This window comes from Artibeus jamaicensis, unplaced genomic scaffold (genome assembly GCF_021234435.1).
Source record: "Artibeus jamaicensis isolate MK-2021 breed Jamaican fruit bat unplaced genomic scaffold, CSHL_Jam_final contig_391, whole genome shotgun sequence".
In the NCBI taxonomy this organism is placed as follows: domain Eukaryota; kingdom Metazoa; phylum Chordata; class Mammalia; order Chiroptera; family Phyllostomidae; genus Artibeus; species Artibeus jamaicensis.
Window position 1 is genome coordinate 8,056,849 of NW_026521814.1, and position 24,086 is coordinate 8,080,934.

Genomic DNA, 24,086 nt, shown 5'->3' on the forward strand with positions numbered 1-24,086 from the left:
ATTCTCAAACCTTTGGCTGTATTACTTTTGGTCAGTTTCACTTGGGCGTCTGCCCAAGACTTCATACATGTTTAAACAATCCCTTTCTTCAGTTTCCTTCTTTCTGAAATCCATGCCATTTGCCATTCCAGGAATAGGCCTCCACCTTGATGCCCACTGACATCACTCTGGCAGGGCTCTGGGGGGAGTATTACGTGTGTATTGGAAATTCAAGTTCTCTACCTCGTCCCTGCTGGCATAACCAAAAGGGAGTAGGTGATCCTTTCTTTTCCTTGTGTTTGCTTAGAGTAGGGCAGGCATTGGTAATACTTTCTTTTGTCCTGCTAAATCATTCGTTTTCCAGTCCTTTGTCTGGAGAGAGCTTTTCTTGGGGCTTTTAAAAATATGTACCCATTGGTATTTCTGAGTTGGTTCTCCAGGATGAAATCTAGGGTCTATTGGAGGCAAATTGAAAACTACCATGTCATGCTCCAGAGATTCCTAGCCACTCTACAGATATTCTCACTAATTTTTCTTGACCCTATTTCTGATTCTAATAATACCCAGTGCTTATTTCCAAAACATACATTTGTTCCATCTGATTGATACATTAGGAAACAGTTTGAACATAACAAAAATTTCAGCTTTGCTTGTGCATGATTTTGTCTATAAGAAATACTGTGTGAATGCAGAAAATCATATCCAGCTGAACAACTCCACAGGAATACACCAAAATCATATACACACACACCTCAAACATGTATTAAGCTACCTCAGTTTATCACTTACGATGAGTTACACCTAAGCACAATTTGCTGAAACTTCCCATCTGGTTTCAGGTCACTCTTCTTCCACTACATTACAGTAACTCACAAGCTGCAGCCTTTACTGCTGTTCACGTCCGTAAGCAAACCCTAGGTCTTTTTCCAAATAAAGTACCTTGCTGTCTGTCTATCTGTCTGTCTGTCTCTCTCTCTTTCTTTCCTTCCCTTCCCTTCCCATCTAACGTGTAAAACTTTACTGCAGTTTTATTAGTCTTTTTTAAAATGTATCACTGAAGTTTTTTTAATTTTGTGCCCCAGTTCCATTTTTCTCATAAGCCATGTGGTTTTATTGTGCAGTTTTCCATTGTACAGTAATTTATAGGAATACATACGTTATGTAACAGAAGTGACTAGTTTTGCAAAGCGTTTCCTCTTTACTTTTGTCCTTATTGACGATACTCCTAAATTCAAGTACAATTTATAGTCCGTTTCTAGAAAATTTATCAAGCATATATTTTCTGATGCTGTTTGCTATTCAATTCACCCTTGTCATCCTTATTTTTCCAAATAGATTGTGAACTCTGAGGGCAGACTGCATGTCTTAAAAAGTTCTCTGTGGAACTTCCCCATATACTCTACAGTTCTTTCTCTCCATGTCTTGGCATCATGTTGGACATACTAACTGATACTAATCAGTTAAACGTACTTGTTCATTGAGAAAGATAAAATTTCAGTTAGATTTAAAATGTTCTTAAATCATATTTTTAAATTTAGGGTAATACAGATTTTGAAACTAAAGCTACATTCTACTAATAGAATATATAATATCGATAATGTCATGTCTCTAATTTTTGCCTTTTTACTCATCTGCTCTTTACTACCATTTCTTTTCGATCGATTTCTTTTTTTTCTAAGCAGATATATAAGAAAAGGGCACGAAAATTAAATTTTGCACATGAAACAATGCTGACAAATATTGAAAAGGGGGAACCTCTTCAACCTTAGCGCTTTCAAAGCTATCTTCCAATGCATCTTTTCTTAAACGTGGTTTATTTTCCTTTTATAGTTGTCATATGATACTCAGGCAGATTATATTACCATAAAAATAGTTAAAATCTCTTTCTAGACTTCCATTATTAGTGTGATATTTTGCTTCACTTAGATGTTTTCTTGACAAGTAATGTGTAAACTAAATAATGCTGTTTGAAATACATTTGGTGGGGAGAATGGGCTTGCTTTTTAAAGAAACAAATGGCAGGGTATTTCTCATAGGAAAGAATCCCAATGCAAAATAAATAGAAAAGTTTGGACTGATGAGTAAAACTTTGTTAATCATAGAGTAAAGCATTTGTCAAGTAAATTTAACAACTATGTTTTGTACTTATGTGGAATACTTTTATTTCACTTTTATATTATGTGATCTGAGGTATTTTTATTTAGAGTTATACATAATCACTATGAATTTATTTTCTTCCCCTTAGATTTCTTTAAGTCTGAGTCCCACCTACCCTCCTAATGTCCTCAGGTTTTTAGTATATATAGGTAGATATTTCAGGTTATCTATATTTGCATACCCACTCTGCCTCACCAGCAGCAGTGGCCTTGCGTTCAGATTAATAGTTGACCTCATGGGACAAGATCAGCTTCACTCAGCAGTAAGTTTATTTACCTTTAAGAAATGATACAGGACAGAAAACTGCATGGCTTGTATAGGAGCAACATTATGGAGACCTCATAAATTCTAGGCAGAGCTTGTGTATGTCTCAGGCATCTCACACTTGACATATTCATTGTCCTGAGCACAACTGACTGAAGAAGCCTTTACCTCTGGGTCCCTTCACTTTTTTTTACCTTGTTCCTATTCTTCAATGCAGCAGCTTGTCATTGATACTAGAAAAGCTATCTTCACAGTGAACCACAAGTCCTTAACCAAATATATAGTGACTTCAGCCAGATTCTCATTTATTGTTAATTAGTACATACCTGTAAATTTTGAGTTAAGTGTTAAGAATGATTTGGCCAAATGCCAAATCCTCAGGTACTCCTAGAGCTAAAGAAAGGAAAGATTACAAACTAGCTGTTAAACCTTTCAGTTAAGTCATGTAAACAGAAAGCCAACAGTTAGTCCAAAGATATATTTTCCTAGTTCTATTTGATTTGCCTGTTGTGGAAAACATTAACATATATAGAGGTGATTAAAACAGTATAACAATGAAACACCCATATGAATTAACCAGCTTCAAAAATTAATTCATAGACAGTCTCTTTTTACCTATTCCTGGCCAGTTCTCTATTTTCTGTTATGTTGAAGCAAATCGTGGTATGACATTTTATTGCTAAATATTTTATTATTTCTAAAAGATGGCTTTAAAAATAACCAATACCATAATAATATGAAAACATATACTTACACACACATTTCTAAAAATAAAAATCTCACGGTACTCAAATTCCTGATTGTTTCATTGATGTTAATTTTTTTAAATGTTTTATTTATTTATTTTTAGACAGAGGGGAAGGGAGGGAGAGAAACATCAATGTGTGGTTGCCTCTCACATGCTCCACACCGGGGAACCTGGCATGAAACCCAGGTATGTACCTTGACTGGGAATTGAACCGGCAACCCTTTGGTTCACAGGCCAGCACTCAGTACACTGAGCCATACCAGCCAGGGCTGATGTTAATTTTTTGACATTTCAATCCAAATAAGGTTCAAACATTAGGGCTGGTCTTACAAGGCTTTTTGTTGTTTTTTTCAATAGAGGTCAACACCATCTTCCTTTATATTTTTCCTTGAGATTTGTTAATCAGCCTAAGTCATTTGTCCTGTAGTGTTTTCCAGTATTGTACACACTGGATTTTATTTGATGTACCTGTATATTTTGTAATGTGTTCTTTCTATACTTCTATTTCATGTAACTGTAGTCCTAGAAAATTGATTGAATGAAGTTTAGATTTTTTTTTTAATTTCCTTTTGATAGGAGCACAAAGTCACATAAGACAGGTTGTCTTTGTGCTCTGCAATGTCCATTGGTGATCAGTTAGTTGTGAAATGATGATATTCTAACTCTGATTCCTACATTTATTCCTGGAATACTTTTGATAAAGAGCATCTTCATCTATTTAGTTAGCCAGTGGTAGAGTTCAGATAGGAAAAGAAGGATAAATGCTTTGTATTTTACCTACCAATATCATTAGGAACTGATAGATTCTAATGTAGTTGATGTGTTCCAGTTTATAGTAACTATCTGTATATCAATGGTTTCCCATCTTTAGCTTGAATTTATATTTTAAGGCCACCATGGTTTGAATTAGAATACCTTTAGATGAGTTGTGCTCTATCCAGTTTGTCATATCTTTCCCCAATTCCTGTTTTATTATACCTGGTTGATTTCACTTATTCATTACTTGCCTAGTTCTTAAAGTTTTGGGGTAGACACCTCAAAATATCGTTATTAATCATTGGCAAATTACCACCCTCTGTTGTAAGTCTTCTCTTCAAGTAAAGCTGAATTTCTTAATCTTAGGAGAATGCATAAGCTGGAAACATAAGCCCATGCTAATGGAATCATGTTCCTTATCTTTCCACATTTGTGCAAAGTGTTGTTTTCTTCTATTTCTCTCCTCCAGAGACTTGCAGTCTTGATAAAAGAAAAGGTCAAACACTATAAGATTTGATCTGGGACTCTTAAATGTTATTTCTGTGCTTTTAAAAAACTATACTAAATGTTTTCTAAAATTAGTTTATTGTTTTAGATTTACCTGTTAACTTTTCCAGAATTCATTAGTTTAATGCATACAGCTCTGGCCCATGATTCTGGAGATACGGATTCTCTTTTATTTTTTTTTAACTATATAATCAATAACTACTTTATTGATTATGCTTTACAGTTGTCCCAATTTATCTCCTTTTGCCCCTTTCTGCCTGGTATCCCCTCTTATTTCCAGCAGTCCCTTCCCCTTAGTTCAGGTGCTACATGTAAGTTCTTTGGCTTCTCTATTTCCTATACTATTCTTATCATCCCCCAGTCTGTTCTGTACCTACCAGTTAAGCTTCTTGTTCCCTTTACTTTTTCCCCCATTCTCTCCCCTCCCCCTTCCCATTGATAACCCTCCAAATATTGCCATATCTAGATTATTTCCTGTTGTGGTTGTTAACTACGTTTGTTTTTTTTTTTTAGATTCACTTGTGAATTTGTTGCCATTTTAATGTTCATAGTTTTGAACTTTTTTTCTTAAATAAGTCACTTTAACATTTCATGTAATAATGGCTTGGTGGTGATTTCCTTTAGCTTTACTTTGTCTGAGAAGCACTTTATCTACCCTTCGATTCTAAATGATAGCTTTCCAGGTAGAATAATCTAGCTTGTAGGTCCTTGACTTTCATTACTTTAAGTACCTCTTGCCCAGTGCCTTCTTGCCTGCAAAATGTCTTTTGAGAAATCAGCTGACAGTCTTATAAGAATGTCTTTATAGGTAACTGTCTGCTTTTCTCTTGCTGCTTTTAAGATTCTCTCCTTTAATCTTTGGTAACTTAATTATGATGTGTCTTGGTGTATGTTTCCTTGGGTCCAACTTCTTTGGGACTCTGTTTCTTGGACTTGCTGTCTATTTCCTTTACCAAATTAGGGAAGTTTTCTTTCATTCTTTTTTTCAAAATAAGTTTTCGATTTCTTACTCTCACTCTTCTTCTGGCATCTCTATGATTTGGATGTTGGCTCTTTTAGAGATGTCCCAGGGTTATCTTATACTATCCTCATTTTTTGAAGTCTTGGTTCTTCTTTCTGACCTGGTTGAATATTTATTTCTTTTTTATATTTCCAATCATTTATTTGAATACCAGCTTTTCCCCTTCACTGTTGGTTTCCTGTAGATTTTTCTTCATTTCATTTAGTGTAACCTTCATTTCTTCCTTTATATTATTGTCATACTCAGTGAGTCTCTCAGCATCCTAGGAGATCACCAGTGTTTTGAACTCTGCATATGATAGATTTAGTTCTTTTTCTGGGGTTTTGTTCCTTTCTTTCATTCGAGCCATATTTCTTTATCTCCTCTGTTTGGCAGCCTCCCTGTGTTTGTTTCTGTGTGTTTGGTAAAGCTGCTTTGACCCCCTGTCTTAGCACATCTGTTAAGTTATATGGGGCAGAACCTTAGTATTTGCCAGGGTAGGGTGACCCACTGCACCACTTTGTGGCTCTGTGTTGGGGGAGGTTTTAGAGAGGGGACAGTACTGCTGCCTGGCTTCTGGAGGTTTACCCGGCACTCAACCCTGCTTCTAGTCACTTCACCCACTTCCTGTATATGACTGGTACCCTTTCAGCTGTTGCCCTGGTGGTATATCCCAGAGTGGGTAGGTTTGCATGTGCTCTAAGTCCATGCAGGCCCTTGAAATGGACTCTCCTAAGAAACTGGCAGTTTATTCTGCTCCACTGTCTCCACTGGTATTTACAGCCAGAAATTGTGGGTCCTTATCTTCCCAGCACTAGAATCCTGGCCGTGTGGTCTGGCCTGGGGCTGGGATTGCTCATTTTCAAGTTATCCCTCCTGATTTTTATCCACCACTCATGAATATGGGACTGCCTGTTCCACCACCACTGCCTCTCCACACCAGATTGTGTCTCCTTGCCTCTCCACCCTGACTGTGCACCTCTGCCCTTCCTGCCCATCTAGATGAATGTGGCGTCTTTAAATCCTTAGTTGTTGGACTTACATACAGTTTGATATTCTGGGAGTTTTGGGTGTTATTTGTTTTGAGGTTAGTTCTTATGATTGCAGAAGGAGGTGAAACATGTCTACCTACACCTCCATCTTGACCTGAAGTCCTGGAGATCTAGATTCTAATCCTGACTCTTGACTCCTTTCCTTTACTCCTCAATTCAAATAGGTGGGTGAGCTAGGTGTTAAATACTAGACTTAGAAAATATAAATTTTCCATTTACAAAGTTTATCTAAAAAGCGTTGACCAAAAAACCTTTTTGTTTTTTAACGAAAGCTAAGAAAGAAGAAAAGAAAAGGCATAAATCATCATCATCCTCCTCATCATCATCCAGTGACTCAGATAGCTCAAGTGATTCTCAGTCTTCTTCTGATTCTTCTGATTCTGAAAGTGCTTCTGAAGAGAAATCAAAAAAAAGAAAAAAGAAACACAGGAAAAATTCCCGAAAACACAAGAAAGAAAAGAAGAAGCGCAAGAAAAGCAAGAAAAGGTCTTTATTTTATTTTTGTCACTAATGTTATATTCTAATTCCCTCTGTTTATACATAAATCTGTTTGGATTTTAGATCAATTAATTATGGGAACATTAAAATAGAAATATTTTATAGCATGAAGTATAAAACCATTTTGATATTCTACAATCAGTAGATTAAATTTGAGTCATACTCATTTCCATTTTTAACAAAACTATTCAGTTTATTTTGTCTGATCTCAGTGAAATTATGCTCTGGGTTTTATAGGTTTGTATTTATGGGAGGAATATGGGATTAGTGAGAGTAATCGAAAACCAATGACTGTGTTCCTTATTTTCTCTCACAGTCTCTCTTGCTCTTTTGTCTTGCACTTCCTTTGCTCTTCTAAGGGCATAAGGATAGAAAGCAGATGTCATTGTGTTTTTTTCCTTTTTTTCTGAAATAATGTGTTTGTAGTAAAGCTTGTTTTTATATTCCTATTGCCTCTAAAGCAACTAATTTCTTTACCTGCATTTTAGAGTATCATAAGTTTATCATAGTACATTGCTCATGGATTTTCATATTTTGGACCCATTTTAGTGGGAAATATTTTTTGAGAATGTGACAATAGAAACATTTTGTTTTAAGTTTTGGTTAGTTTGTCACAGGAATGAATTGCATCTTTCCCATGTAACTGTATCCTTGGGGGTTACTGGATGGCATATACATCAATATCTTAAAGGAAAGAAATAACAGCAATCAGATATTTGGGGTAGGCACTTAATAACTGAATGAAACTTGTTTTGTGTTTCTACTAAGCGCGTCTAGTGAAAGTGAGGCTGAAAATCTTGATGCACAACCCCAGTCTACTGTCCGTCCAGAAGAGATCCCTCCTATACCTGAAAATAGATTTTTAATGAGAAAAAGTCCTCCTAAAGCTGATGAAAAAGAAAGGAAAAACAGAGAAAGAGACAGAGAAAGAGAGTGGTATGTGAATGTGTATATCTTGTAGAGTTCCCTACAAGCTTTACCATGATCTCTTTTTTCTTAAAAGGTGTTTATTTTAGGCAAAATTTAATTGGTGACTTTTTCCCAAGACTGAAATCTTTTTATAGAATAATGTTCATAAAGCTCCTTTTTGCTAACCACATAGCTAAAAGGATAAATTGACTTAATTCAAACAGGTTTTGAGTAAAACTTTCTTTGGAGAAAAAAAAGCACTGCAAATGCCAAAATGATAAGCAGAATTCTAAACCAATTCCACTTAAAAGCAAGATAAGTGTTTTACTGTGTAGTTGTATACATTAAACTTTAAGCCAGTAAAAGTTCTGCTCTAAGTTCTCTGATAGGTAAAATAATGCTATTTTCTTTTTGCAGTTTACAAAATTTTGGTAATGGTATCATGTTCAAATACTTGAAATTTTTTTCTACATAAAAGATTGAATTCTCTTATTTATGATCAGGTATACATTATAAAAGTAATAAAGTTCTGAGCAATCCTAGTTTTATAATACAGTAAAAATGTAAAAAGAATCTTAGTTATTTTGGTATTGATGGATTGGACTTTTATTTTTCTTCATATATTAAGCAAGGATATTTCTAAGGAAGAGAATATTAAAGGAAAAATGCACTACTTAAGAACAAACTTCTTGGGGGAGGAAATGGGAGGGAGGTGGGGAGCAAGGGGCAGGGGAGGCTGGGATGGGAAAAATAGACAAAAAACTGTACTTGAAAAATAACTAAAAAAAAAAAAAAAAAGAACAAACTTCTTGAATATAACTTACATGGATATTGCTAATGCTAATCAATATTAACTCATTATTTGGAAATAGTTTTCTATGATATAAACATCTTTTTAATTCAGACTACCTTGTTTCTACTTAATTCACATTGATTACTTTTTGGTATATTTTATTACCAATGAACAACTTTTGATAAGAAAATAGGCTACTTTGGAATAAGTTTTAAAACTTATTTTCTCAACAGCGTATAGCCTACTCTGAGCTCTTCTATATCGATTTTCCTTAGCACTATCAAGTTAACTTCATTTTAGTAGTGATGATACAACAATGTTTCTTAACAGGACACAGTTGGAATTTTGGGGGCAGAATAGTTCTTCATCCTTGTGTATTACAAGGTTTCAGCATCCCGACTCCTGGGTACTTAGTACCAACAGCACCCTGTCTAGTCATTGACAGTGAAAAAATAATGGTCTCATACTTTTCCAGATACCTGCTAGGAATTGATAACATACCTGGTTGAGAACCACTGATTATATATAAGATTTTAAATTTATTACTTTAGATCATTAAAGCTATATTCCTCAGATTTATTTTTGTAAAATAATTTATTTTAATTTTCACTTCCTTCTAGTAATCCACCTAACCCCCAGCCTGCTTCATACCAGAGGCGACTTTTAGTTACTAGATCTGGCAGGAAAATTAAAGGAAGAGGACCAAGGGTAGGTCATTGTTTTCCTATAAACCTTAATAGTATTATATTTATTTTAAAATAATTTTAGATTGTTTCTTAAATATTGTTAGACCATATAAGTAACTAAAATTTAGAGTAGATGTGGATATTAAATTGTTATCTTCTCTTTTGATAGTAACTTGTTTTAGTACTTCCAAACTGCAAATCCATGGAATGTTCCTGGATTTTACATGTGCATGGTGTCAAATGAGATCAAGATCTTTCTTGTGTCCCCTTATTACTTCCTGACCATTATATCTCTATTCTTTGTAAAAATTTACTATAATTCATCCTCTTTCTCTTTACTAGATTGTCCTCATCAGAATTTAAATGTCTACTGTGTTTTCAGAATTTTAGATACTTAGCTATAGTTAATATATTAATATTTACTTCCTACTTATTCCTCAGCCATTTCAGTTTGTCTTCTGCCATTCTGCTGAAACATAGCAGTTGCCATGTGATCAGCTTCATGTCACAAAATCCAGTGGATCCTTTCAGTTTTTGTCTTACTTAATCTCCCTCCTCATAATAGTCGTTTTGCCTCGTTTCCACCATTTTCTTTCTATCTCTGACCAGTCTATCTTGAATTTCCAGCATCAGTTCATACTGTTCTGTTAAATATTTTAGTACTTCAGTGTTGCAACTCTTCTCACCCTGCATATGCTCCTTGGACAATCTTATCATTTGCAGCTTCAGTGGCCACCTGTGTGCTGGTAACTGCCAAATTTCATCTACTCTACTTTCATCAAAGGCTTGTTTGACAGTCATTTTAGTTGTTGAATGGACCTAAAGCTCAAGAATCAGCCTGGCTAGTGTGGCTCAGTGGATTGAGCGCTGGCCTGCAAACTAAAAGGTTACCAGTTTGATTCCCAGTCACATCGATGTTGTCTTTCTCACTTCCACTCTTTCTCAAAATAAATAAGTAAAACCTTTTATAAAAAGCACTATTTTGGTTTCCCCCTTCTTTCCTACATTGTATATCTGTTTTTAAATCCTCACTTGAGGTCATGCTTATTAATTTTTAGAAAGGCAGAGAAACATTGATGTGAGAGATAAACATCAATCCATTTCCTCTTGCATGCTCCCTGACTGGGGACCAAGCCTGCGACCTAGGTATGTGTGCTGACCAATAATCAAACCTGTGACCTTCCAGTTTATGGGATAATGCCCCAACCAACGGAGCCACACTAGCCTGACCTCCTATTTTATATATCTTACTTATCACCACATTTTCTCAGTTTAACCTCCTAAATACTCTGAATCCTGTCTGCTTCTTTCAAGCTCCAGTCATCTTAGTTCAATTCACTGTATAGTCTCAGAACTATAAATAGCTTCCAAACTGTTCTCATGTCAGTTCTCAAACTTTTTTGTTGTAAGACCTCTTTACACTCTTAAAAGTTATTGAGGATTCAGAATAGTTTTTTCTGATGTGGATTATATCTATCAATATTTACTCTTCTAGAAATTAAAACCAAGAAGTATTTAAAACAAGACTACAGGGGTTGGCAAAAGTAGGTTTACAGTGGTCAGTACATGAAACAGTTTATTCTTGTATTGTTATTACTTAACTATTGTATCATTTTCCAGACAAACAGCTCTAAACCTACTTTTACCTAACCCTGTATATAAGCACATATTCCTTCAGTTATGAAAACAAAGACATCAAAACATGTCACGTCTCTAAAAAGTTCCACTGTATAATGAAAAAATGAATGTGGGAAAGACAAAGAATGTGATAGTACGAAAACAGTTATTTTTAAAATACACACATTTAATTTTGTCATTTTTATTCAAAGCCTGATTTAATAAAACACAAAAAGACATTTGTAAGAATTCTATATCAGCAGAATTTAAACAGCAGAAATAATGATAGCTTTGTACGTATAACATATACACATTAAGTCAAATAATTGGAGATTTTTCAACATGGAAACTGTACAAATAAAATAAATGGCAAATGAACCTTACAGCAGTATTTTGTTATTGTGGATTTTCATTTACTTTAGGATCTAAACAAACATTCTGAATATTCATTCAGACTTCTTTTGCCATATGTTATATTTACCAATATTCTGAGTCAGAGCTACTTTACCAAAGTTTTTCCACCTGCAGTTTCCACCTTCAAAGGAATTGGCATTACAGTGCTGATGTAATCTGCTGGTTCCCTTTCAAACAGTGTGCAAAAAATTACCGTATTTTTTGGACTATAAGACATACCCCTCCACCCCGATTTGGGAGGAATAATAGTTGTTAACGCCATTTACATTGGTGAAATATTACATTATTTATGTTATTAAATATTTTGCCACATTTCTTGCTTCAAGAATTATTTCCTATTTCCCTCTAAAACCTAGGTGCATCTTATGGTCTGAAAAATACGGTACGTCAACCCTATGGAAAGTTAAACAGGTACCAAAAGATGGAACAATTATGCCTAGTTCAGTAAAGTACAATGTTTTCTCCCTCTAAAAACTAATCAGTGAAATACAACATGAACTACAGTTGACTTTGTTTCAGGAAACACACATTGAGAATTACATTAGGGTTCTTATCTCATCTTTGATCATGGACAGAGGTTTTGTAGGCCACCCACTGCACTGTTTACTTTGTGGACTATAGTGGTGAATGAACACAGATGGACTTGCTCAGAATTGGTAATGAACTATGCTCCCAGCTCTTCCCACTTTTCAGGTACAATCAGATTTTCATAGATCAGATCAAATGATCAAGAAACTTCCAACAGTGGCAGAAATGTCACCATACCTGTGATGTGTCTGATTGCTGAGCAGATTTCATCTTTGATAGCTTTCTAAGACTTGCTCGGGGAGTACTGGCATCTTTGGCAGCCTTGTCACACTCAATATCAAACTGCCATCTTTCAAGGACCTCACCACTTTGAACATTTGAGACGACTGCCACCAGTTTCTAAACTGAACACTTGTATAACAGTCTTTTAGTTCTACCCCATTAGTATTTAGGTATTTCATGAGCTCAGGATAAGTAGTTAAGCAAGATGAGTCCATATTTCTACCTTCAAGTCAAGTTTTCAGATGGATAAATGCCACGCTGATATAAAATGCTGTTGGTGACAAATGAGAAGAACTCAGCCACATGTCAGCACTCCCGCACAGGGCGATACCTCCTCCCAGGAAAGCTGCTGCACCACAGCCACAGCACGTGCACCACACACTGCCACTGCAGGGCTCCGCAGCAGCTCCCTTATGGAAACAGTTTGACTTCTCAGATTCCCGCCTGCCCCCTGACCCCAAGTCTTCGAATCCCTAGACCGCACTTCAAGAATCACTGTAACCCTTTCTCTGAGTGATTATTTAAAAATGGAAATCTAATATGTCACTCCTTTGTCATTGACCTTATGATAAATCCAGAATTGTTACCATGGCCGGCAAGACCTCAAAAAATCTAGCTTGTTCCTACCTCATCAGTGTTATCAAGTACTACCTTTCCTTGCAGTTTTTAGTTTTTGTCTTTAGGCACACTGTTCTGTCTTCTGATCATTTCTAAAACATGCTATTTCTTCCTATCTCAGGACCTTCAAACATGGTATATTTCATATTCATATTCTTCCCATGTTCTTCCTCACCCATCTATCCTCACCTCCTTTACCTTTTTTTTTTTCACCTTTGCCTAGGAAACTGTTCATGCATATTCTTTAATTTTCACCTTTTAATTATTTAGCCCATACTAGGTCAGACAACTTTTTTATGTATTCTCTGAATATCTTTTGCTGCTTTTACATTCATTCTAATTGTGGCTTTATATATGCTTGACATTGTGATAATATACCTGTCTCTGTGTTCTCCTAGCCTTGTAGAATATAAGTTCCAACAGAGCAAAATCAGGTGTGTCTTGGCTTCCTGATGTTTCCTCAGTATGTGGTAGAGTGGTTGGCTATCCGAAGAGTTGAGTAAATGCTGGTTGAATAAATGAACATCTCTGCATTTACTCAGTTTTTTCATAATAAGGGAACTATTTGCTTTAAAACATCAAGAAACTCATACATATTTCCAGATTGGAACTTGGCAACTTATAAAGGTTCCTTGCACCTATTATGTATGCTTTAGCATCACTTAAATAGGACAGTTCCATAGAAAAGACGTGGGTGGCTGGAGTTTCTGTGGTTCATGCTTTTTATTTGGAAGTTACAGTATGACTATTTAAAGTATTTCTGCCTCATTGATCTCTTATCTGAAAATTGGGAAATTTTGTTAGGCATAGAAATACCAGGCAAATATTAGAACCCAGAGATATATACACTTTAACTATGACATAATGCCTTTATATTTTTATGTTAATTTTTTTCCCTTTTTATTTTCTTAAGCGTTATCGAACTCCATCTAGATCCAGATCAAGGGATCGTTTCAGACGTAGTGAGACTCCTCCACATTGGAGGCAAGAGATGCAAAGAGCTCAAAGAATGAGAGTATCAAGTGGTGAAAGATGGATCAAAGGGGATAAGTAAGATTTAACTATATTGTTTCAAATGTAGTGACAAGTTTTTTTTTTACTATTATACATAAAGTTTCTGGATATCTTAATGAAAGTAGAATATCATTTTGGCTTATAATGGATACCAGTCTTAATAAAATTTCAAAACTTTTTTGCTTATTTTTTAGGAGTGAGTTAAATGAAATAAAAGAAAATCAGAGAAGCCCGGTTAGAGTAAAAGAGAAGAAAGTAACCGATCACAGGCATGTGTCTGAGAGTCCAAATAGAAAAAGCGAAAAGGAAAAGAAAGTTAAAGACCATAAATCTAACAGCAAAGAGAGAGACGTCAGAAGAAATTCAGAAAAGGATGATAAGTATAATAAAAACAAGGTGAAGAAAAGAGCCAAATCTAAAAGTAGGAGTAAAAGCAAAGAGAAATCAAAGAGCAAGGAAAGAGAAACAAAGCATACTAGACATGAAGAAAAGAAGACGAGATCAAGGAGTAAAGAGAAGGATCATGAGAATGCTAAAGAAAAAGAAAAATCTGATTCTAAAGGAAAAGATCAGGAAAGGAGTAGAAGTAAAGAGAAGTCTAAACAGTTAGAATCAAAAAGTAATGAGCATGATCATAATAAAAGTAAGGAAAAGGATAGACACGCACAGTCTAGGAGTAGAGAACGTGATGCAACTAAAAGCAAACACAGTTACAATAGTAGAACAAGGGAACGAAGCAGAAGTAGGGACAGGAGCAGAAGAGTGCGATCCAGAAGCCATGACCGTGATCGCAGCAGGAGCAAGGAGTACCATAGGTACAGAGAACAGGAGTACAGGAGAAGAGGAAGGTCACGGAGCCGAGAGAGAAGAGCAACACCAGGAAGATCAAGAAGTAAAGATAGAAAGAGAAGGAGGAGAGATTCACGGAGCTCAGAGAGAGAAGAAAGTCAAAGCAGAAACAAAGAAAAATATAGAAACCAAGAAAGTAAGAGTTCACACAGAAAAGAAAATTCTGAGGGTGAAAAGAGAATGTACTCTAAAAATCGTGATTATAATAGTTCAAATAATAACAGGGATAAAAAGGCTGATAGAGATCAAAGTCCATTCTCAAAAATAAAACAAAGTAGTCAGGACAATGAATTAAAGTTCTCCACATTGAAAAATAAGGAGGATGGGAAGACCAGATCCTCAGTGGAAAAAGAAAACCAAAAATCAAAGGGTCAAGAAAATGACCATGTACATGATAAAAATAAAAAATTCGATCATGAATCAAGTCCTGGAACAGATGAAGACAAAAGTGGATGAGTGAGTTGTATAAAATTCTTATTTCCATTCTGTCTCAAATTTTAAGTTGTAGAGATTTTTGCTGATGGATCTCCTTTATGTTGTTTTCCTTTTTTTGTTGTTTTTGGTTTATGTTTGTCCTTTTTTTTTTTTAACGTGGACTTCTTTGAGTTGATCTTTTGATAATCTGCAACCTGGATAATTTGTACTGCTAAAGTTTTAATAAACTTGAAATGAGAAAAACTTTGGTGTAATACTGTGTGCTATGTTTCACTATTTCCTGTATACACTTCTGTGTTGCAAACAACCAGCCCATGGCAAACATGCTATTCTTCTGTACCCTAACTTGTGTAATCATCAGTTGAAAACAAGCATAACTGATTGTTGGAATATATTGTTGCAAAAGCCTGTGTTTCTCATGATTAAAGGAACTTTAGAAGCCACTAGATAGACAAAATCTTGTGAAGATTTTCTGATTGGATTTATAATACAGGCTTGCAGCAGCAGCTTTTAATTATGCAGAAGCAGGATTCTAATAGCTTGAGATCTGAAGTCATCACTTTTGATTTTATAGTAATATGTGCTTTAAAATAGATACTTATATTGTACTTCATATGCTGTTCTTTATAGCTCCACATGTAGCTTGTTTCATATGAATATTTTTCATCTCTAGTTTTACTTAACTGTCTATAAAATAGTTGAGTATTTTTTTTCAGTTGATGTACTGAGTGAGCTTGACTTGCTGTTATACAGCATCTGACAAGTTAACCTTGGAAGATCAGACTGTGATTCTCAATCTGTGTTGATTTTGGTCTAAAGAGATTAAACTTTTGCTTTTTGAGAACATTGTTTTATTATCCTTCTTCAAAGTGTGGGGAAGGAAAGTGCAGGGGGGAAACCTTTTCTTACTAAAGCATACCACTTGTACAACTCTTTACATTAGACAGATTTTAAAAGTTGTTAGTATTGCCACATTGACTTCCAAGATTTCTTTTTGGCCACTGACCTTATATAAAGTTGAGTGTTAACTCTGCATGTGTTTTTTTGTTTTGTTTATGTTTTTTTTAACTGACTTCTCTAATTCTCATAGCTGTGAGTTTCAAGTGGCAAGAAAAATGTATCTTTTCTATATATGTATCCCAGTAGGCTTCAGCATGTTTATGACTCTGGTTTCTTTCTCTTCAGGTGGTTTATAGCAGTACTGTTAAAATTATTTTAACTGGGCATGTATAACATTGCCACATAGATAGAAAGTTGCAAAATTTTATAGCTTACAAAGTTAAAACGTTAATGATATCTAAAGTCCATTTAGAATTTTATGTGTTGTATATTGCTATTTTTGTGATGTGTGGCCTTTTATTCTGTAATTTCTCTTCTAAATAAAATATTGAACATCCAGCAAACACAAAACCTGCCTCATTTGAAAAGAAATTTCAGAATTCCAATTAATAAGTAGCTTCTACAGTGTTTTGTAATTTAATATTTGTCGGTATAGTGTCATCTCTATTACCAGGGCAGCTTCTTGGTAAAATAGTAGCTACTCAGTGCTGTTTGTACCGAGCGAAGCAATGCTTAACGTATTTCTCATTATTGATTAATACATTGATGATATTATGGTAGCTGTTTGCATAATGAATAGGGTAATGATTATACGATTGTATGGAATATCTTTTTTTTTTAATTTTTTAAATTTTATTTAGTTATCTTTAGAAGGGAAGGGAAAGAGAGAAGGAGAGAAATATCAATGTATGGTTGCTTCTGGTGCATCCCCTGCTGGGAACTGGCCCCTGCTGGGAATTGGCCTGCAACCCAGGCATGTGCCCTGACGGGGAATCGAACCGCGATGTTTTGGTTCACAGGCCCGTGCTCAATCCACTGAGCTACACCAGCCAGGGCTGTATGGAATATCTTGAAACAAATATCCACAATGGAGTCTTTCCAGATTGTTTTCCTGATTGTAAAGTAGGTATTTATGATTATTTAGGATGATTGATTCCTTTGAAAATTTGACCACACACCTAGCATAGGAATAGTTGAGTCTTGAGTGCCCAAGCTGTATAATCTGTTACATATTTCAAATTAGTTAGTGTTTTTTTTTTAAATTCAGTAAATTGCATTTTTAAAATCTTTGTTATAAATTATTGGAGCTTTGAGAAAAGTTCTGTTTAAGAAAGGATTTCTGTTAAACAGTTATATATTAAAAAAACACATGATAGGTAAACATACTCCTATGCTGTCTGATGACCCAGAGCTTAATCTACTAAGAATTATAGGCAAGTAACAATAGTGGGGGGACGTTTTAGTAATTTCTGTAAGTAATAATCTTTTATTTTGGTTATCAGAAGAACAGCCCCATGCTAAGCATTATTTACAGGGATTTTTCTTTTTTTTTAATACTGACTGGAGGGTGTATTGATTTGGGAGAGAGAGGGAAAAGAAAACATCAGTGTAAGAGAGAAACATCAGTCAGTTGCCTCCCACGTGTGTCCTTACTGGGGACTGAACCCATAACCTATGTGTATGCCAGGGCTGGAGATCAAATGTGCATCCTTTTGGTGTATGAAACAACACTCCAACCAACCGAACCACCCAGCCCAGGGCTATAGGCCTTTTTTTATAAAAAGCTTTGTTAGCTGTTTTTAACAATGGAGCATATAATGGCAAAGGAAATGAGAGGTGACAATCAGCTAGATTTTATATTCAGAATATAAACAACATTTAGAAAATGAATAAGCAGCATTTACTATACCTTCCTCTGCATCTGAATAGCACACAGCTCAAATGGTCCTTTGCTCCCACTGCATTTTTAATAGTTGAACTACCTTTAGTTATTACTTTGAACACACTTGGTTTTCCTAAAAGTCAGCCTTTTAATACCTTTTTTCATTGATTTTTATTGCTATGCCTGAACTTACAGTTTAGCTCAAACTGTCTTTGATTTAATGTCCCCTTAAAGATACTTAAATTGGTTTGTCTTTATTGCTTGATTGGCAGTACCCAAGAAATAGATTGATGCTAAGTGAGCAGTAGAGAAGCTGCTTGGTTCTTTAAAACAGTTTCAAAGTATAGAGTTAGAGAGCTCATACACAGACCACTGTAGTTTCTAAACTTAAAGGCTTCACAGAAGTTTCAAAGAATTTGATCGGTATTTCTCTACACAAGTGTGATACTGATTCTTACTGGCTTTGCTGAATTGCTTTTGACTTTAATTTATTTGAGAGAAAGAGACATAGATTTGTTGTTTCACTTATTTATTCACTTGTTACTTTTTATATGTGTCCCAACCAGGGATCAAACCCCCAACCTTGGTGTATTAAGATAATACTCTAACCAACTAAGCTACCCAGCCAGGGCACCTTTGATTCTTGTACACAGTGGTAGATAGGAACCTGAAAAGTAAAACATTCATAATATTACAGAGAAGAACACATTAGGTTTCTCATATTTTGAGTAGTGGTATTAACTGACAATTCTAATTTGTTTTCAAGTTAGTATATGAAACAAGTTAGGTGTTTGTTTTCTTTGTAGTAAGTAGTTCATTGTGCTTCACCTTGGGTGGCAGTTTTTTTCATCATACTTTGAACCTTTAGGAAGTTTCTATAGAAACTTGTTCCAAGCCTTTGCTTTCAGCAGGATTACTTTTAATATACACTATATGGTTGATAGTTATAAAGAAACAAAAATGGGTATTTTTCTGTCTCCTTCTTGGTCATGTTTACTAAAATTATTCAGTTTAGTATTTATACATTTAGAATTGAATAAAGTCTCCAAGAACTGTAGGTTTATAATCTGTTTATTGTGAAAAGATGTACTATATTACAAATACTTATTTTAAAATGTAATAAAAATAAACTCTAGAAAGTACAGTATTGGCTGACTCATGCCCATAATGGGCTTTCCAGCTGCCTTTGAAGGATTCGGGCAAAGGCAGATTCTGGGCTGTGAACATGACACAAGAAGTGAAGATTAAAAGAAAAATCACAAATTTTTCTAAGTCCATCAGCAAGGTAGAAGGGAGTTGTTGAGGCACAGGAGTAAGTGGTGGATTTGAATTGTGTTTCTTCTCCCCCCCCTTCTTGCTTAAAGCAGATTCCTGTTTACCAAAAGCACATGCTGTACATTTCATTCTCCTTTCTGTGTTTATAGTGTTTTGAAGGATTGATGAATGAATTGGGTATTTGTATCTGGGAATGTTAAAAGTTGTGGCTGCTTTCTGTGGAAGGGAAAAGCAAATGAAGTTAATGCACTTCTTTTCCAAGCTCAAAGTCACTGTGATGTATATTTTTTTAATGAAATTTAGGAATAAAGCTCTTGTCACAATTGTAAAATGTTTCAAAATGCTGCTTCTCTTATCACTAGTCTGGTAACTTGAACTGTTTTCTGCAAACTGCGTTGTACAGAATTTAAACTCTGAAACTATCAACTTTTATAGTTAAACATTGTATTAAATAAACTATGCTATGGTAACAGTTTGCTTCTGTATTTTTAAAATTATTGTGGTATTAGTTACTTAACATTTATTTTTATTAAAAAGCTAAATAGTGAAGATAAATCAACTAAAATATACTTTTATTTTACCCATGGGGATATAGAATTTGTATTAGGCAAAAACTGAGCAGAGTTGAACAGTACTGAGCTTCTTAAGAGTTTAGCCAGCAGTGACAATTTCCAGAAGGTTTGGGAATAAATAAGTCCTAGTGTAAATGTTTATTTAATCATGATGCTTTCTATTGCAATGTGTCTTTGCCTCAGTAAACTTTTATTTTAAGGTTACACTTGGACTTTGCATTACTATCTAGTAGGAAAGCCCATTTGCTTTTTAATTCCTCCAAATTTTCTCAGCATTGGGAACGTTGTATTATATCCTTTGCCTGCCAGTTTTAATACAACACAGTTGTAAAGCCATATGAATGTTGATTGACGTATGAAAAAAATCTATTCTAGTTTTTGGATTTTTGTTTAGTTTTCCTTTTTCTTTTTAAATTTAAATTAGACATATGTAGGGAAAATACCTACCTAACTTGAGACTTAGTCGTGGAAAATACATATGCTTAGGTAAGAACGTTCTGACCATCCAGTTATTTGTATGTATTAACAGATGAATATTACCAAACTTTAAATTCTGGAGTGTTTTTTTCTTTAACGCTTTATTTAGCCAGGAGAATATGTAAAATGTTGAGTGCTTGGACTGTGCAAATTGTGTATTAAAATACTTTTAGTATCAATTTGCTTTTCTTATTTTTATTGCTTTCTAAGAATGATTCTATCCTAAACATTTCCTAACCCAATAATATATATCCATCTTATTTGTAAGTGCTGGTTCATAATTTTAAGGCTTTTCCCCATCTCAAAGTTCTCACTACCCAAATTGTGTTGGTTGTAGTTTACATTTTTGCCACAAACTGTAGCTCTTGGTTTTTATTATCAAAGTAGCAGAACGGTTGTGTTTCCACTGCTTTGTGTGTGTGTTGCCATTCCATTCCTTACACTGAATTGTTTATGATTAACTTAAAGCTGCTTAAATTCTTCATAAACTCTTCAGTGTGCTTTAGTAGAAAGCCTAGTCCAAATTAATCAAATTGTGTAGGGGGAAGAACTAGTAATGTCTGGTCTTTTATCTTTCATTGAACTAAGTTGGTTATAAAACATTTATACAACTTAGCATTTTGTAGAAATTTGTTTTCTGTTTTATAATGTGAAGATAACTTTATCCAAATCTAGTCATCACTGCTATGTGATATACTCCCTAAAACAATTTACAGGAAGGGATATGTAACAGAGGTTCCCAGACTTTATTCGCTCATTGTGCCTTTGCACGGCAACCCTAAGCCCCAAAAACAGTGACTAATGGGATGTGTGCAACTTAAGTCATTGCACTAAAACCTTGGAGTCAGACTGGATGCCATCACCCTCGTTTAACATTTTTGTGTCATACTTGAATTTTCCCCAGCAACTGCTGAACACCCAGGTTTATAAAGATAGTATGTCATCAAAGGAATGGCACATTTAATATGTTGAAACGGAACTAAAACTAGTAAAACCTATAGAGTCCAATAGATGGCAAATATTGTTTCCCTTCCAAGTTTTATAAATATCCTACCAGCTCTACTTTTGTGAATTCACTAGGGTCCCTTAGATCACCTTGACACACAATTTGAGAATCTATACTATTTTTAATATTCAGCTGCATTAGTTTTTTAAAAGAATTTGTTTAACCTGGGGTCTGTAAACCCTGAAATTGTGGTTCAGAGTAATGGCTTAGCTTACAGAATCATATACGTCATTTTAAAAAAGTATAGGTGGCCGTCCTCATCCCAGGTTACTTAATCGCAGTCTTGGGTATGGTGGGTCACTGCCCTGTGCAGCCTGTGAGGGGGTGGTACGGAAGTCCTGAAGTTTCATGCAGAATTGGGGGTGGGGGCTAGTACATTTTATTGCTCAAGGATTCCCAGAGATCATGACATCAAATATTTTTGCTATAAGATTTGATGCCTGAGAGACAGTCTATACCTATATTCAGCATTCCCATTTTTAGACGTCTATCTCAGAGGTACATTGAGGGAAATATGAAACAGCTATTCATTGCAGAAGTTTATAATAGCTAAAACTGGACATCATTAGATTGGTATACCACTGGTTGAGTAAACTGGTACATAATGTGTAACAATGCCATGCCAGATTGGGGAAAGAAAAAGGTATATACTGTACTATAATGTCTAGAATATAGTAAATGAAAAAAGCAAGATTTCTTCATGCAAGAGTAAAATGCAAATGTGTATATATGCTTATATTAAGCAATAGGTAATCTACAAAGGACAGCAGTGAAAAGGTAACCTAGTTTTCTGGGGAAAAGTTTGTTTGCAAGTCATAGCTGATAAAGGGTAAATATCCACATTGTGTAAAGAAAGCAATGGAAGGGGGGAAAAAGATTCAAGCAGACATTTCTCCAGTGACAATTTGCAGTATCAACAGTTTGGGAAATGCAAATCAAAACCGCAATGAGATACCACCTCAGTCATTAGGATGGCTACCATCAAAGGGGTTAGTGAAGATGTGCACCCTCGTGCACTGTTGGGAGTGGAAGGTGGTGCAGGCCATGGAGAACAGTATGATTCCTCAGAAAGTTGTAAACTGTCATGCGACAATTCTGCTTTTGGCCATATATTGAAAAGATTTTAAAGCAGTGTCTCAAAGAGACCTGCACACCAGTATTTATAGCAGCAGCATGCACCATAGGCCAGAGATGGAAGTAGCCGAAGTGTCCACTGATGAAAGAATAGATAAAGAAAATTTGGCACATACACGATTTAGTATTAGTCTTAAAAAAGGAAGGAATTCTGACACTACAGCATTAGATGAACCTGGAAGACCACATGTTAATGGAAATAAGCCAGTCTAAGAAAGACAAACACTGTATGATCCTACTTAATGAGGTATCTGGAGTAGTCAAATTCATGAGAAATGGAGAGTGGTAGATCCCAGGAGCTGACCAGAGGGGGAATGGAGCGTTGTTTAATGGGTATATAGTTTCAGTTTCTCAAGATGACGAAGTTCAGGAGACTGGGTACGCAACAATGTGAGTGAATTACATTACTGAACTGTACTCTTAGAACTGATTAAGATGGTAACATTTGTGTGCTGCATTTTATACCATGATAAAAAAAAAAGTCAAAGGGGGAGGGGAATGCAATTCATAAAAAGCCAGAGTCTGTATCAACTTGGTTACCTAACTCCATGTAGAGGGATTATTTCCATTGCCCTTAAAACATGGTAATTTGCATGTCTAGTGAGATACACTCTAAAATCACAAAGAATCCATAAATTGCATTCAATAATCATATTGTTAGTAATATTGGTAGTGTTATTAGAAACTAAAATTTAAGTATTGGATTATATATACACAATTTTCTGAAGAGAACAACTTCCATTGGAATATTATCTGGTTATAAAAAGGAATGAAGTTCTGATTAAGGTAATATGGATAAACCCTGAAAATATACTAAATGAAATGCAACTGAACACATTTTTCTAGTGGCTGAAATTATACATTTCATGTTATATATGTATTTATTAAAATGTTAAAAATGAATTAACCTTTAGTGGTGAAGATCACACATGATTATACTTAGGTGAAGAGCAGCTTTATTAAATTATGAGCCTGAAATTCACTTACACTTGTAACTTACAATGTTAGTTACAGTTCAGACTCCATCTTAAAAATAAACTTTCCTACCATGTAAAACCTAGCCTTCCCTTAGACTTTTGTAAAGTATTATATTTTGATCCCTGACAGGTGTAAGAAGGGAGCTGGGTTCCAGAGCAATCATTTGCCTGATAACTAGGTCTTATTCCACCTCTGTCCATAAAAACTGGCCCATGGCCACCTCCAGGGCCTGCCTGGACAGCTTTCACAAGAGGATAAATATATTTATTTGTTGATTCAGACTCAAGTTCAATTACTTCTCTGGCATAATCCTGAAATTCTTGCTCCTTTTCTTTCACAAGATCTTCGGTAAGTCTGCAATATTCTAATTGTGCTTGTTTTGCTTGTTTTGCATTAAACTTGTTTTTGGCCTAATAGGGAAAGAAAGAAAATACAATTTCATATTAGTAAACAAGGCCAATTTTCTAAATATACATAGCATTTGAACTTGTAGATGTGATTTTCTAAACTCACTGATACTTGACAAAGTTCTGACTTCACCGCTGAACACTATATTTTATTTCAGAAACTTTCCCATGCTTCCCACAGGGTCATCATGCTCAAAAGTCACGACTCAGTGAAACTTACCTTAATAGTCTTAGCTGATAATATGCCTTCAGACAATACAGCAAACTAGTTAAAAGCATGAAATTTAGACAAAACCAAATCGCCAAGTTTAGAATCCTATTTCTACCAATGTGTACTATGGTGGATGGAGAAGACACATCAGTCACTGTCCCAGTCCACTCACTATTCTGAAGGAACTCGCTCAAACCC

At 35.1% G+C, this 24,086-nt stretch overlaps 2 protein-coding genes and 1 pseudogene across 8 annotated transcripts in view; 1 reads left to right on the forward strand and 2 right to left on the reverse strand.

Annotated features, from left to right (window-relative positions):
* PPIG (peptidylprolyl isomerase G) overlaps nucleotides 1-19,573 on the forward strand; it is a 52,856-nt gene extending 33,283 nt beyond the window's left edge. For all 6 annotated transcript variants that reach the window (XM_037140676.2, XM_037140679.2, XM_037140680.2 and 3 more), the window contains 5 exons: nucleotides 6,736-6,949; nucleotides 7,730-7,897; nucleotides 9,284-9,371; nucleotides 13,722-13,858; nucleotides 14,017-19,573. In XM_037140676.2, coding sequence (XP_036996571.2) covers nucleotides 6,736-6,949; nucleotides 7,730-7,897; nucleotides 9,284-9,371; nucleotides 13,722-13,858; nucleotides 14,017-15,127 — 1,718 coding nt within the window. In that variant the 3' untranslated portion in view covers nucleotides 15,128-19,573. The remainder of the gene's footprint in view (nucleotides 1-6,735; nucleotides 6,950-7,729; nucleotides 7,898-9,283; nucleotides 9,372-13,721; nucleotides 13,859-14,016) is intronic.
* LOC128627417 (mitotic spindle assembly checkpoint protein MAD2A-like) lies at nucleotides 11,850-12,987 on the reverse strand (annotated as a pseudogene).
* Nucleotides 19,574-23,206: 3,633 nt separating the features above from the next.
* CFAP210 (cilia and flagella associated protein 210) overlaps nucleotides 23,207-24,086 on the reverse strand; it is a 36,969-nt gene continuing 36,089 nt past the window's right edge. For both annotated transcript variants that reach the window (XM_037140655.2, XM_037140656.2), the window contains exon 9: nucleotides 23,207-23,680. In XM_037140655.2, the coding sequence (XP_036996550.2) occupies nucleotides 23,336-23,680 (345 nt within the window). In that variant the 3' untranslated portion in view covers nucleotides 23,207-23,335. The remainder of the gene's footprint in view (nucleotides 23,681-24,086) is intronic.